Source organism: Perissodus microlepis, chromosome 4, assembly GCF_051167445.1.
Source record: "Perissodus microlepis isolate ML-2025 ecotype Zambia chromosome 4, ASM5116744v1, whole genome shotgun sequence".
Taxonomy (NCBI): Eukaryota; Metazoa; Chordata; class Actinopteri; order Cichliformes; family Cichlidae; genus Perissodus; species Perissodus microlepis.
This window is the reverse complement of record NC_140464.1, coordinates 10,267,029-10,279,438: the sequence shown is the minus strand read 5'-3', so window position 1 is coordinate 10,279,438 and position 12,410 is coordinate 10,267,029. Positions and strand designations below refer to the sequence as shown.

The 12,410-nt window shown below is 40.9% G+C and overlaps 2 protein-coding genes across 2 annotated transcripts; both read left to right on the top strand.

Annotated features, from left to right (window-relative positions):
- The first annotated feature begins 321 nt into the window (after positions 1–321).
- On the top strand, positions 322–2,759 carry igfals (insulin-like growth factor binding protein, acid labile subunit). The gene is made up of 2 exons (XM_084925543.1): positions 322–392; positions 530–2,759. Exons 1-2 carry the CDS (start codon positions 374–376, stop codon positions 2,269–2,271), a joined length of 1,761 nt encoding a protein of 586 aa, XP_084781669.1. The 5' UTR covers positions 322–373; the 3' UTR covers positions 2,272–2,759.
- An 811-nt stretch (positions 2,760–3,570) lies between these two features.
- Positions 3,571–12,398, top strand: LOC146388316 (dynein axonemal assembly factor 8). The gene is made up of 28 exons (XM_084925537.1): positions 3,571–3,944; positions 4,032–4,133; positions 4,326–4,421; positions 4,506–4,625; positions 4,708–4,810; positions 4,887–4,992; positions 5,069–5,308; positions 5,396–5,614; positions 5,697–5,841; positions 5,911–6,096; positions 6,188–6,328; positions 7,153–7,344; positions 7,444–7,551; positions 7,688–7,832; positions 7,939–8,218; positions 8,449–8,531; positions 8,699–8,853; positions 9,327–9,453; positions 9,581–9,712; positions 9,793–9,951; positions 10,069–10,371; positions 10,439–10,720; positions 10,829–10,923; positions 11,031–11,145; positions 11,479–11,681; positions 11,782–11,858; positions 11,934–12,003; positions 12,141–12,398. Exons 1-28 carry the CDS (start codon positions 3,858–3,860, stop codon positions 12,207–12,209), a joined length of 4,140 nt encoding a protein of 1,379 aa, XP_084781663.1. The 5' UTR covers positions 3,571–3,857; the 3' UTR covers positions 12,210–12,398.
- The last annotated feature ends 12 nt before the right edge of the window (positions 12,399–12,410 follow it).

Below are 12,410 nucleotides of genomic sequence, written 5' to 3'. Positions count from 1 at the left end.
TTACAAAGAAATGAGATACATAAAAAGACAAATTTCAGCACAGCAAAAACCGCAGAGAGGAATGGAAAGTCTAAAATATTCTCATTTTACAGACTTTGTTATTATTATGCTATTATTATGACACTAAAATGATCAGTATTGATGCTGGGAAGAAAGATTTAGAAAGCCCAACTGAAAATTCTAAGAAAAAGTACATGAATAAATGTACTTACTAACAACTCTGATGGAAATGAATGGGTTAATGGTGCAGAAAAAGTGGACCTGACCCAAAAAAAAAAAAAAAGAAGCTTGGGGGCTTGGTGGACTTTTCATTCAGCATACAGTTGCACAAGGATCAGTCATTCACTATTACACAGGTTGTCTACCTTAAATCATGACCTCTGAAACTCAAGGTAAATCTTTTCTGGCCTTTAATTATTAACAATTTTATAATTTAATGTTTATTTCTTATTTCTTAACCATATTTTGCATTCTATAATGAATTTATGTATTACATTTTTATATTTACATGTTAATATTCTCTCCACAGCTAGTATGCAGATCACTGCTCTGATGGTAGTCTGGATACTGGGAACATCACTGGTGTTTCCACAGTCAGACACAGCAGCTACAGAGAAGGTGGCTGAAGATCCCATTCCCTGCTCTAAGGTGTGCACCTGTCAATACGATGATTTCATCTCGGAGCTCAACATGTACTGCAGTTCTCGCAACTTCACACAAGTACCAACTGACATGCCACCATCCACTTATTCTCTCTGGCTGGATGGCAACCGGTTTACATCGCTCCCAGCTGCAGCTTTTCGGGATTTGACCAACCTGGACTTTTTAAATCTTCAGAATGGCCAGCTGACGACTATTGACCCTCAGGCTTTCAAGGGCCTTGGGTCGCTAGCACACATTCACCTTGAGCGGAATCGCCTCCGGGTATTACCAGGTACAGTCTTCCAGAATACACCCAACCTTGCTTCACTTAGTCTGCATAACAACCAACTCAGTCGCATTGAGGAAAGACTGTTTGCAGGACTCTCACAAATGTGGCTTCTTAACCTAGGTTGGAACTCATTAACGGTCTTACCTGAGACAGCTTTCCATGACCTGCAAGGTCTGCGAGAGCTGATACTCGCAGGAAACAGACTTGCTTACTTGCAGCCACAGCTCTTTCAAAACCTTGGTGAGCTCAAAGAGTTAGATTTGACAGGAAATTACCTGAAGGTGATCAAAGCCAACGTGTTTCTTAAACTAACTAAACTGCAAAAGCTTTACCTGGGACAGAATCAGATTTTAACAGTGGTCCCCAGAGCTTTTGCAGGCATGAAGTCACTTAGATGGCTGGATCTGACAAACAATAAAGTGACTTCTCTACATGATGACACCTTCCTTGGCCTGCACAATCTCCATGTACTTCGCCTTTCTCACAACGCTATCACTGGAATTAGGCCCAGAACTTTCCGTGATCTGCAGTACCTAGAAGAACTAAGACTGAGTTACAACAGGATTAGAACTCTGGGGGATAGGATCTTCGAAGATCTTGGCCATTTAGAGGTCCTAGAACTAGAACACAATCAAGTGCAGGAAGCACACGTGGGGGCTTTCACAGGCCTCTCTCATGTGGCTGTCATTAACCTTTCTGGAAGCTGCTTCCGCACTCTACCAGACCAAATGTTCAAAGGTCTGCCAAGGCTTCACAGCCTACATCTGGACAGAGGCTGCTTAACTAAGATAACAACTCAAGCTTTCAGAGGACTGTCTGGTTTAAGGAGGCTATTTCTGCAACGCAACAATATTTCTGTTGTGGAACACCAGAGTTTTGTGGATATGGTAGGCCTATCGGGACTAGATCTGAGTTCCAACAAGCTGGGTGCTCTCACCACCCATACATTCTCTGGCCTCAAGAATTTGGAGTACTTGCTGTTGTCCAACAATGAGTGTAGACAGTTTTTGCAAAATGGCACAAGGCAGATTCTTCCAAGGCTGCGCTACCTAGACTTGAGAGATAATGCCTTAACAAGCTGGGTCCCAGACTTCTCTGATAATATAGAAAAACTATTACTGTCTGGAAACAGGTGGAAATGTGACTGCAACACCCTCCCACTTAGAAACTACGCGTTGAGGAAGTCACAGGTGATTCCTCGGCTAGTGGAGACCCACGCAGAAGGTGAAGAGCCTGATACGACAATCACCATTTACAACAACATCACATGCACCAGCCCACCTCGCCTAGCAGGTCAGGACTTACGGGATGTGGACGTTGAACACTTCCAAAACTGCTAAGCTGCACTACAAAGACAGTTTTATGGAGCTGGTTGGTTAAAATTCTGCTATCAGCATTAGCATTTCAACATTGTAAATTACTTAAGTTTGATTTGAACATCAAAACTGCAATACTGAAATGTGTTTCATGTTCTTATATAGCTATTAACAGATAAGCTCCTGCCATCTCATGCTTTTACAGAAAATGCTATTTGTTTCTACACATATCTGGATTCTCTTCAAAGGAAATCCCATGAAAACCAATATTCCTTTTGCTTCATTAGTTATGTTAAATATGTGGTTGTGGTCGAATGTGATGACAGTTGGCAGATTGTCAACACTAGGAAAAACAAAATGTGATGCAGCAACTTCACAATGCTTTGTGACACATCAATTTATGTTAGAATTAGAGAGCATGATGGAATGTGAAAAGCTCAATTTGTAATACCTTTGCTGAAGTGTTTCATATGGATATGAGTTTGCCTGAGATATTTAATAAAACATTTCAAATGTGCAAATGTGGTTCATTTACTTTTGCTAAAATAGTTATAAAATGATCTGTAACACAGATAACTTAACTTTAGCACAGAACGTATTAACATTATGATAAGGCCCGACAGTACTTTAATTGCAGTAATTTCAAGCAAAGTAAAATAATAATATTAATAATTATCATCATCATCATCATGGGCCTTTGAAATTTGAGGAAATGTTTGAACATGAATAACTCAAAACCTTTCACAGATTAAATCCTGGCATTTTCACTGGCCTGGCTTACCACAAAAATGAAACGGGATCTGTAATTTGGAACAAATGCATCAAAAATGTCTGAGTATTGGTTAGTTAAAATTAGAAAAAACATCAAGCAATCCTGTAAAATCGTATGTAGGCCTTTAAATAGTAGGTATAGTATGGCTATGCACAGCACATGTAGGGGTGTCCAAATTCATAGGCTGCATCCACCCGAGGACCCGGCCTTCGCGGTCTACGTGGGCCGGGTCCTCCGAAGTCCCGGTAGGCCGGAAGTGAGCGGCTGTGAAATTGGACGGTCTAGCCTTCAGTTTTGCGTCATCAGATGTCTCGGTGGAGTTAAATAAACTCAGCCGTCTGCTCCTTTCTGTCTAAAATATAACAGGACACTGGCGTAAATATTCTCAGACTTCTGTTTAATCGGTTTTCTGTTTGACGTTTATTCAGCTGTGTGAAAACTATAACTTTAAGCAATTTTAGCACGGTAGCTAGCAAACTAGGAAAATTCCTGTTTAAAAGGTCATAAAAGAGTGTTAGCCAGCATAAAAAGAACATTTCCCTATATTTAGAAAAGTTACATCCTGGTGAGCTTACCTGCCCTAACACACACACAACGCAACTTTGGAACACTATGCCAATTTAGTACTTGTTTGCTTTCACATTTTCGCGAAACTTTCGCGTTTCAGTATGGGAATTACTGGCAGCATTTGAAGGCAACACTGTTGTGAAGCTTCTCGTTTCCAATGGTAACCAAGAAGTACCCAGGGACTAGCAATTACACATTCAGCGCAAAGACACACCAACAACACAAAAAACGTTCTTACTTTAAATTAGTTTCTTTTTATACATTGTTATAAATGGATTTTAACCGTTCTTCGTGTTGGAATTCAATTTTGGAGAAAGTTAAACCAAATATTCCTACCATGGACTTTGACCTTTCACCTGTAAGTTGTGTTTTTAAACTTAAATCTTGCTAACGTCCGCTAATAACTATTTATTTACACAATTAATGCCGTTTTAACGTTGTATAGCCAGAGAAAGACGAAATCATCACCGTATATGAAAGACCAGCTGCTCTTTCCCTGAAGCTTCCTGAGGACTTCAACAGTTTTTCAGTAGATGCTGAATTTGAGGTCAGTGAATTTTTTTTTTTATTCTTAATGATAGAAAAATCATGAAACCCAAGCAAACGAATGACTGATTATGATGACATGAATGATAATAATAAATACTCAATTTCCCTCTGTTTCTGTGATTCTGATTCTGAATGATCATTGTTATTTCTTATTTTTATTATTTTTATTTGTCTCGTTTCCCTCAATCAGGAGCTCCCAAAACCATTATCTGAAGAGATTTGCAAAAAGATGGATGTTAGTGAAACTGTAGAAAGCAGTACATTAGCCTGTGTGGATGATGCTGAGGTGGGATATACTGGTCTGGTTAGAGCACAGCACCATAAAGCCACAGCATTTTAAATGTACTTTGTTTTTTTGTTATCATTAAAGGCGGGTGCTCGTGAGGATAATTCTGAGGTGTTGAATAAAGGAGTCAAGCTGAAGGCCTCTTTAAAACCAGACCTGGAAAATGTGAAATCCTATAATGGTTGCCCTGTTCTCTCACTTGCTGTAAGTTTGAAAAGTAGAAAAACATCATATGAAAGCAGTTATAAACAATGCAAGTAAATATTCTCTAAAAACTTACATTCAGAGGCTTGACCAGTGGGACTTGGATGATGCCCTTAAAAATCTAAAAGAGAACAAGCTGTCTTTGCAACCCCATGTAACAGTGGCACCCCTGAAAACACATCAAGGTAAGTCATTATGAAACGATTCACTGAGGCTGTAGTGATTGATGACAGGTTTATGAACTGAATCTTTGTTTTGCAGGTGGTGGCACAGACAAGCTGCAGGAGAATATAATGGATAAATTAGCTGCTTTCTGTAAGAATCAGACTGCGTCTGTGTTAGAACCTGTGAGTCCAGACTCCGACAAGTAAGTCATATCACTGCCCAGGATCCTTAAGCCTTTAAAGATAATATTATTATAATAATCGACCTTTTTCTTGCAGAAAAAATAGAATGTCGAGCAGATCAGTGGAAAAGTGTGGAATAGATTTGCAGTTAAGCCACCGGGAATGTTCCACTGTTTATATTGACCTGCATTGCCCTGATCCCTCAGTAAAACCAGCAAGAACATCCCCAAACCTTCCATCAGAGACGTCAGCCAAACACAACAACACTCACCAGAAAACATCACCTGCAAAGAAAAACAATTTAAAAGTGCACCATGGATTGCATATGGGAGGCAGGTAAATACATCCTGCGTCAGGAACGTTGGTCACACTTCAGTTGTGCTTGTTTTCTTTCTGCTCATGTTGTCATTGCTGTGCTTGCAGGGAAGAGACTGGAAAGAGTATGTTGCTTAAAAAAATAAGGGAGATGAATAGAAATGAGAATAAATATCCTGATAAACGTATGCGTCATCCAGAGCTTGGCGTGGAAGCAAGCACAGATGTTAAGTCAGAACATCTGTGGGTAGATAAACAATCCGAACCTGAAGTGGAAAGCCCACAAACTGTTTTAGGAAGTTTAGTTAAAGAACCAACACAGCAGAGGTATGGAGTTTGTTTTGTTTGCCTTTATTTGTATTAACTCTTATAAACAAATATGTTAACCGCGATGATGACGAACTATTAGGGACCAACTGAGACGACGGGTTAAGAAGGTGTCTCACCATGAACAAGCCCAGGAAACTCTTAGGCAGCTGGAAAAACATTGTCCAACCAAATCTGTGTCCGGGAAGCAGCCAGCTGCCGAAATGACTGATGTTGTCTATGAGTTTGTAAGTATCACTTAATTCAGAGTAAATGCACAGTGCATTTCCCTACACTTACTACTTCCCATTTTTCAGGAAGCATCTCATCAAGAGCCAATCAGCACACTACCAGCAGGTATTGAAAGTAAGGGCTCTATGCTGCTGAAAGTCAACCTCTGCAGTCCTGGTGTGATAGAAGACAGAGGACATGGGAAGAGAAAATATCCAGCTGCAACCAAATTGCACATCTATAACACTTTAGTGGCATGGTTTCTGTCTCTGGTTAGTGGGCAGTGGCTTCTATCTTCTTATGTTAGCCATACTGTAGTTTGTTTTTTTGAGTTCTTTCCCCTCTGTGTTCATGTTTTGTCAGGTCGGTCCAGAGCCACGTAGCAGTGAAGACAAGATCAGTGCAAAGGTCCCCTTCTGGGTTGCAGGACTTCACCAGCTGTGGACAGAAGATGGACTGGCTTTGCATGTTTTAATTGTGGCTCGTCACTGTTATCCAGCAAGGGTACATGCAAAACAAATGAGAAAGAAATTACACACACAAAAAACCATTTAAACTACACAAAACTGATCTTTTAAATTCTGATATGAGCCAATTCAGTCTGTGGCCTAAATCAGACACTGGTCTGTATATAGTTTGCAAAGATTGTAGGTACATCATGAGTTCAGACTGAACAGTAAAATCAGAATTCATGACACCGGTCTCTAACCTGACCTGAGAGTTGAGTGGAGATGTGCTGGCAGACACAGTTCCTTTTTTGTAATTACCCCCTGCAACTTTTAGCTAAAACTTTCACCATCAGGATGCAAAATTTTACCAGCGACTCTTACTGCTTTTGAGACTTCTTTGAAGCTAACTTAGTTCCTCAAGAGGCTCTACCCTTTCCCAGATTGGCATTGTAAAATGCTTGTAGAAGATTTTTTTTAATGCTTTGCCTGCTTAAATAAAGGATAAAGCGACATAGTACTTGGCATGACATGAAAGTATGGCCTGGCTCTAGTTCAGCTGCACAGGCTATCGCTTCAACAAAGTGGTCTGATAAACTCGTTGTGATTATCTTTTCACATTAAAATGTTTTTAGCTATTTTTTTGGAAGGAATTTTACTGTCAGAGTCAAGATTCTCCTTCCTTTAACGGCATCCTGACACCTAATACAGAAGTAATAGCCACTGCATCAGAAACAGTATGTGAAAGCTTTGTTACTGAATGGGCAAACAAACAAAAGGATGTAAACTGTGGCTCAGATTTGAGTGCTAAGGCATGCAGTGTGAATGTAGACTTTGTCTCATGAATTTGACAGTGACGCAGATCTCATATTTGTTTTCTAGAAACGGGACACAGACGTCTATGCACCTTTCTATAATAATGTCTGCAGGTTCCTCTCTGAGACCTCACTCACTGCAATTACCAGCTGGCTGCCTCACCTTACAAACCTGTTGGACCAGCAACCCTGCACCTCTCCCATCCACCTCCCTTCATCCTGTTTAAATTGTTTTATCTCTGCCACCTTCAACCAAACGGTGGGTTGCTACAGGAAGGTTGCTTTAATACTCCCAACATCAGAGCGCTCAGATGTTTTTCGTTCCTGCTCACTGTATTTTGTTTTTTGTTTTTCTTAGGTCATAGAGAGGACATTTGGTCTAAGTCCAGGTTTTTACTGGCAGACAGTGGAAACTCGGGATCGTGCTTTTAAGGGGAAAGAGACCACACAGGAGGTGCACACAGAGGTTAGCGGGGTGTCTTTAAAAGTGCTATCTGCAGGAGTAATTGTGCTTTCTTTAACGGCTTTCTTTTGATTGCAGGAAGCACAGAGTCAGAGGAACAGCAGGGACTAAATTTATTTTTACTCGACTTTTGTTGTAGGTGTCAGTTGTTCTGGGGTGCAGTGGCTTCTTTCAACATCCTCTTCTAACACACTACACCCTCCAGCTGGTCCTAGACTCAGGACTCGATGTGTGTGGTCTCCGGCTGCTTTATCCACCACAGGAGCTTCTGAGTGAGCGCTTTGGTAGGACATAACTAATACCATCTGTGCTTAAAATTACTCCACTTGGCCTGGATGCTTGTTTTTTACTGATTAAAAAAAGCCTTTGAAAACGTCTCCTCTCATTCAGGTAGAACAGCGGGTAGTCTGAGAGACCATGAGCCCTGTCATCCCGTTGTTACTCTAGCAGTCCGAGGTCCTTATGCCCACTCCTTGTTGAAGGACATAACTAGCTCCTTAGATTCTCTGCGGCCCAAAAAGGCAGAAACCACTTCCAGCAATGGTCTACACTGCAGAGATCAAGAACCACCATTCATCTATTCACCCCAACTGGCCAGTCAGGTCCACAGTGAGCTGTGCCTGTGGTTTTCAGGAAGACTGCAGGGAGGAAGTGCACAGGATCACAACAGGTGTGTGGAAAATGTTCTTTAACTATGTCCATGAAGTTGTTTTTTTTTATCAAATAACTGATTATTGCACATTTTCCACCACCCTGGACAAATTCCAGGGTATTTATTACATTTAATTGATGCCATTAACTGATGGGTGTTGGTGTAATCCTGTGGGGATGACTGGAGCTTATTTTAAAGTGTTACAGTGTGATGTTTTTAGAATCAGCTACCTAACATTTTCTTTTTAGAAGTGTGCCTTTAGATGACAGAGCTGGAGCCATCCTGTCTAATCCAAGCAGATCATCTTCTTTCCTGTGTGCCACAACTAAAGGTACGATAATTCAGCAAGTCCAAACTGTCACAGTGGGGAAAATTTGTCAGTGCTCACCTTTCATTTTTAACTTTTATCATCCTGAGTCAAAGTCCTTGTTTTGTATCAAGGATAAAAACATTTTACTTGAGTGGAGCTCCTCATCTTTCTCTCCCTAATTTGTGTAGCTGATTTCCTCCTCTTGGTGTCACCTGTTGTTCCTCCATGCTGCTATGGCCAAGTGCTGGCTGTATGTGAACACAGAGGCTTCAGTCTTAGAGGGCTGCAGAGACTGCAGGTTCATAGCCATGGGGCCTCCCTCCTGGGCCTCAGCAGCTTCCAGGTAGAAGAACCAAGACACTCACTCAGTACACAGAGTCTTAGAGAGAAAAGCTCTAATCAATCAAATCTAAGCAAAAAAGGTTTGGAAAGTGATTGTCTTAGGTCTCAAGAATTATTCCTTCTATCTGTCTCAAAGGTTCATACTAAATTTGGGAAAAGAGCATTCAAATGCAGCTCTTTCCTGCTGGAATCAGCTGTAGAATCAACTAAAACTTAAGGAACTAGCCTCACCTAATGAATTTAAGGCAGTTCAGGTTTCAAATGTTTTGCCCGAATAACCTGAATAATTAGTCATTATTATTGTACTGCTGTCCTTTGAGTCATTCTTTTTCGTGGTTAAATAAGGGTTAATAATAATAATAATAATAAAAATGATAACAATAATAATAGAAGAGAAATATAATATGACTTTATTTTTACTCATAGGTACAAGTTAATCAGTAAAACATATAATAATATATAATTTGTTGGTAGGCATCTGTGTTCTGCAGTCCACCTGCTTCCACTCCAGATCAAAAAGAGCTAGAGCTGCCCTCTCACTGTCTCGTGTTACTGCTGAGAAAAGAAAATGCATCGCGTCACAGTGTCGGTCTACCATCAGGTCTCAAAATCTGTCTCAACCCTATAACATAATTCATCTCTGTAACGTGAAATGTCAAAATGTGTGTCTTATAATGCAGGAAGTCTTTGCTGTCAACATAATCTCGTCCAACTGTCATATGTTTCAGCGCTAATGAAAGAATTCAAAGCTCAAAAGCTTCTGGGTTACATTCACTCAGGAAAGGATGGTGTTCACACATCAGAGCCAAGCTTGTGTTTCCACACTGTACCGATCAACAAGAACTTATTCCAAAACTTTGGTAAGCAGTTTATGGTCAGTACAGATACGAGAAGACGATCCCGTGCTGTAACTCTCTACTTATATATGTTTTCTTTGTAGTTAGTTGCATGTGGGCAGTGCCAAATCCCTCCAGTGTGATCCTGTCTCATCACAGGTGTTCATTCAGACCTGACATGGAGCAGGTAGTAGTTTTGACTCTGTGTGGGAAGGACTTGACCCAAGGCCTCAGCCTCCTAAACAGAGTGCTGATAGAAGAAGGTAGAAGTATCTGAGAGCACAACTAGCTAAACAAACATTTTTTTTGGCCTCTTCACAATTCTCTTAATTACCCTTATTGTTTCTGATTGATTGCAATACTTTTTTTTAATGTTATAGGTGATGAACAACATGCTAGATTTAGGCTCCTCAGCCTGAAGTGGCTTCCTGTGCTGACTCGACTTCAAGCCCAGGAGCTGAGCCCGTATGAGGTGGGAGATCCGCTCTGCTACACCAGCATGGAAACGCTGATGTCTTCTCCAGCTCTAGTGTGTGCTTTGAGAGGATTTGCTGATTTTTCTTCGTTGAGGAAGCTCCTACCGCATGACTGTCGTCAAAGCCTGAGTGTCCTCATGTCTCCCACACCTGAAGTGGCCCTCAGACAAGCCTCCCTTTTTTTCTTCGAGCATGAAATGATTCCCGGTAAGTTTGTTGTTCTCTATGAAAGGTGCTCTCAGTGATACATCAGAGCTGCTAACTTTGTGTTCAGACCCACAGATGCTGCTCACCGTGTGCCTGTTGAAACCACGAGCTTGGAATCACAGTCTCACTAAAATAGTCAGCAAACTTCAGCAGAGTGGCCTCACGTTGGTGGGCATACAGGTAGTGACCCATGACAAAAGTGGTGCTACTTCACTGCTGCGTGCAGAAAGTGGGCACAACCTGTGCTCTGGCTCCTCGCTGGCTCTCTGCCTTCAGGGAGAAAATGCTGTGAAGAGGCTGCTGGACATGCTGAGCCAAGAGGACTCTTCAATGTGGATGACCTGTCATGGTACGACCTACTTATAAGCTTCTGTGATCACTACCCTGTATACTCGTACACGAGAACAGGATTACCATGTAAGTATTATGTTTAAAATGTCAGTAACCAACGTTACAGGATCAGGATCGTATCAGCAGGCAATTATGGATGTGAGGAGGTTTTTTCCTGAGGGGCTCTGCTGTACTGAGACCAACACAATGAGACAGGAGCAGGTATGCTTGTTAAACACGGGACATGGGTAACCAGACTTCAAAGCCATCCTATGTTGAGTACAAGGGTTGTAATTTTGGCTAAAAAACAGATGATTTGTTTTCCCCAGATACTCAGCTTATGTTCAGACCCATTAGCCTCCGTAGAGCGTCAGCGGAGCTGCACACTGACTCAAGCGGCTCAGGAAAGTCTTTCAGTCTCCTCTGAATCACGACCAAATGGAGGTTCTGGTGTTTTCTTTAATATTTTATTTAATTATACGGTATTGTTGCTGACAAAACAGAGCTATGAGCACCTATGCCTTTTAATCATAACGCATTAGCCATGTACTCATAGAATCCACATCTCCCCATTATTAAATATGACTCAGTTTAATTGACAACAGTGAACATTGCAGGGTTCACTAGTTATTTTTAAGCAAATATGTCCCTTTAAATGATTTATCTTTTTGGCAGAGGTTCTCTTGGAAAGGATGTTGAAATATGACTCAGTTCCAGGTAACCTTTGTAAGCTGTACACAAAACAAATGTTCTGTTTTGCTTGTTTGTTGGTACTAGGGTCCCTGAAGCACAGGCAAACAACCTGTCTGCTGATACCCTTGAACGCTACACCAGGCAGCCAAGTGCCTTCCCAACTGGAGATAGTGGAGCAGGTGCTGGGATCAGACTGCCATCTGGTGGCAGGAAGGATGAGCATCCTAGATGATGATCAGCAAAAACATATATCTGAGACACTTAAAGCGTCAAGCATAAGGGAGAAGGTGAGGAATGGGACCTTGATACAGGTTTATTTGGACCATAAATTCATGCAGACAGTGAAGTCAGATGCTGACTTTGGCTGTTTTCTTATGCTCTCAAAAGATCAACTCAACTCCTTGTCTCATCGTGGCTCTCCGAAGAGAAAATATCGCAACTGAGTTTGGCCTGATTCTTAAAAGGTATGGAGGAAAAACAAACTTGATAAACTTAGACTTTGTTTATTTATTTTTTTAAATTCTGCATTATTGCAACAGGATTTACAAGGAAAGGCCAGACCTGGAGCAAGTAGGGAAAAGCATCGTCTTCCCAGAAAATGAAAAAGAGGTACACCTGAAAAATATAAACTTTTGATTCTTTTTTATTCTTAATATATTTAAATAAACCACATCCTCAGCAGCTTAATAACCCTAACAATGTGTTAATATACATTTGAAGTTTGTTCATTTTATATTGTTTTCCAGGCTATGCTGCTGATATGCTACCTATTTGATACCTTGTCTTCTGAGAGCTGTGATGTCACTGTGCCATAAACATTCAAATGTGTGCACGTATAAGCATATTTTCCAAAGGTTGCTCCAAAAAGTGCATAGAAATTTATAGCTTTCACTTGTTTTACTTTTTAGATATTGTTCAATAAATATTTATTCAAAAACAGCATTTTGCCTCCTCTGCTAGTCCACTTCCTCTTTAAGGCGCAAAATCTTTTTCTGTCAGTTGTGTTTGAGACAAAA

Coding starts and splice junctions, on each gene's coding strand:
- LOC146388316 (XM_084925537.1), top strand. CDS start 3,858: ATGGATTTTAACCGTTCTTCGTGTTGGAATTCAATTTTGGAGAAAGTT. Junction 4,626..4,707: donor GCCCTGTTCTCTCACTTGCT/GTAAGTTTGAAA, acceptor ACTTACATTCAG/AGGCTTGACCAGTGGGACTT. Junction 9,952..10,068: donor CAGAGTGCTGATAGAAGAAG/GTAGAAGTATCT, acceptor TTAATGTTATAG/GTGATGAACAACATGCTAGA.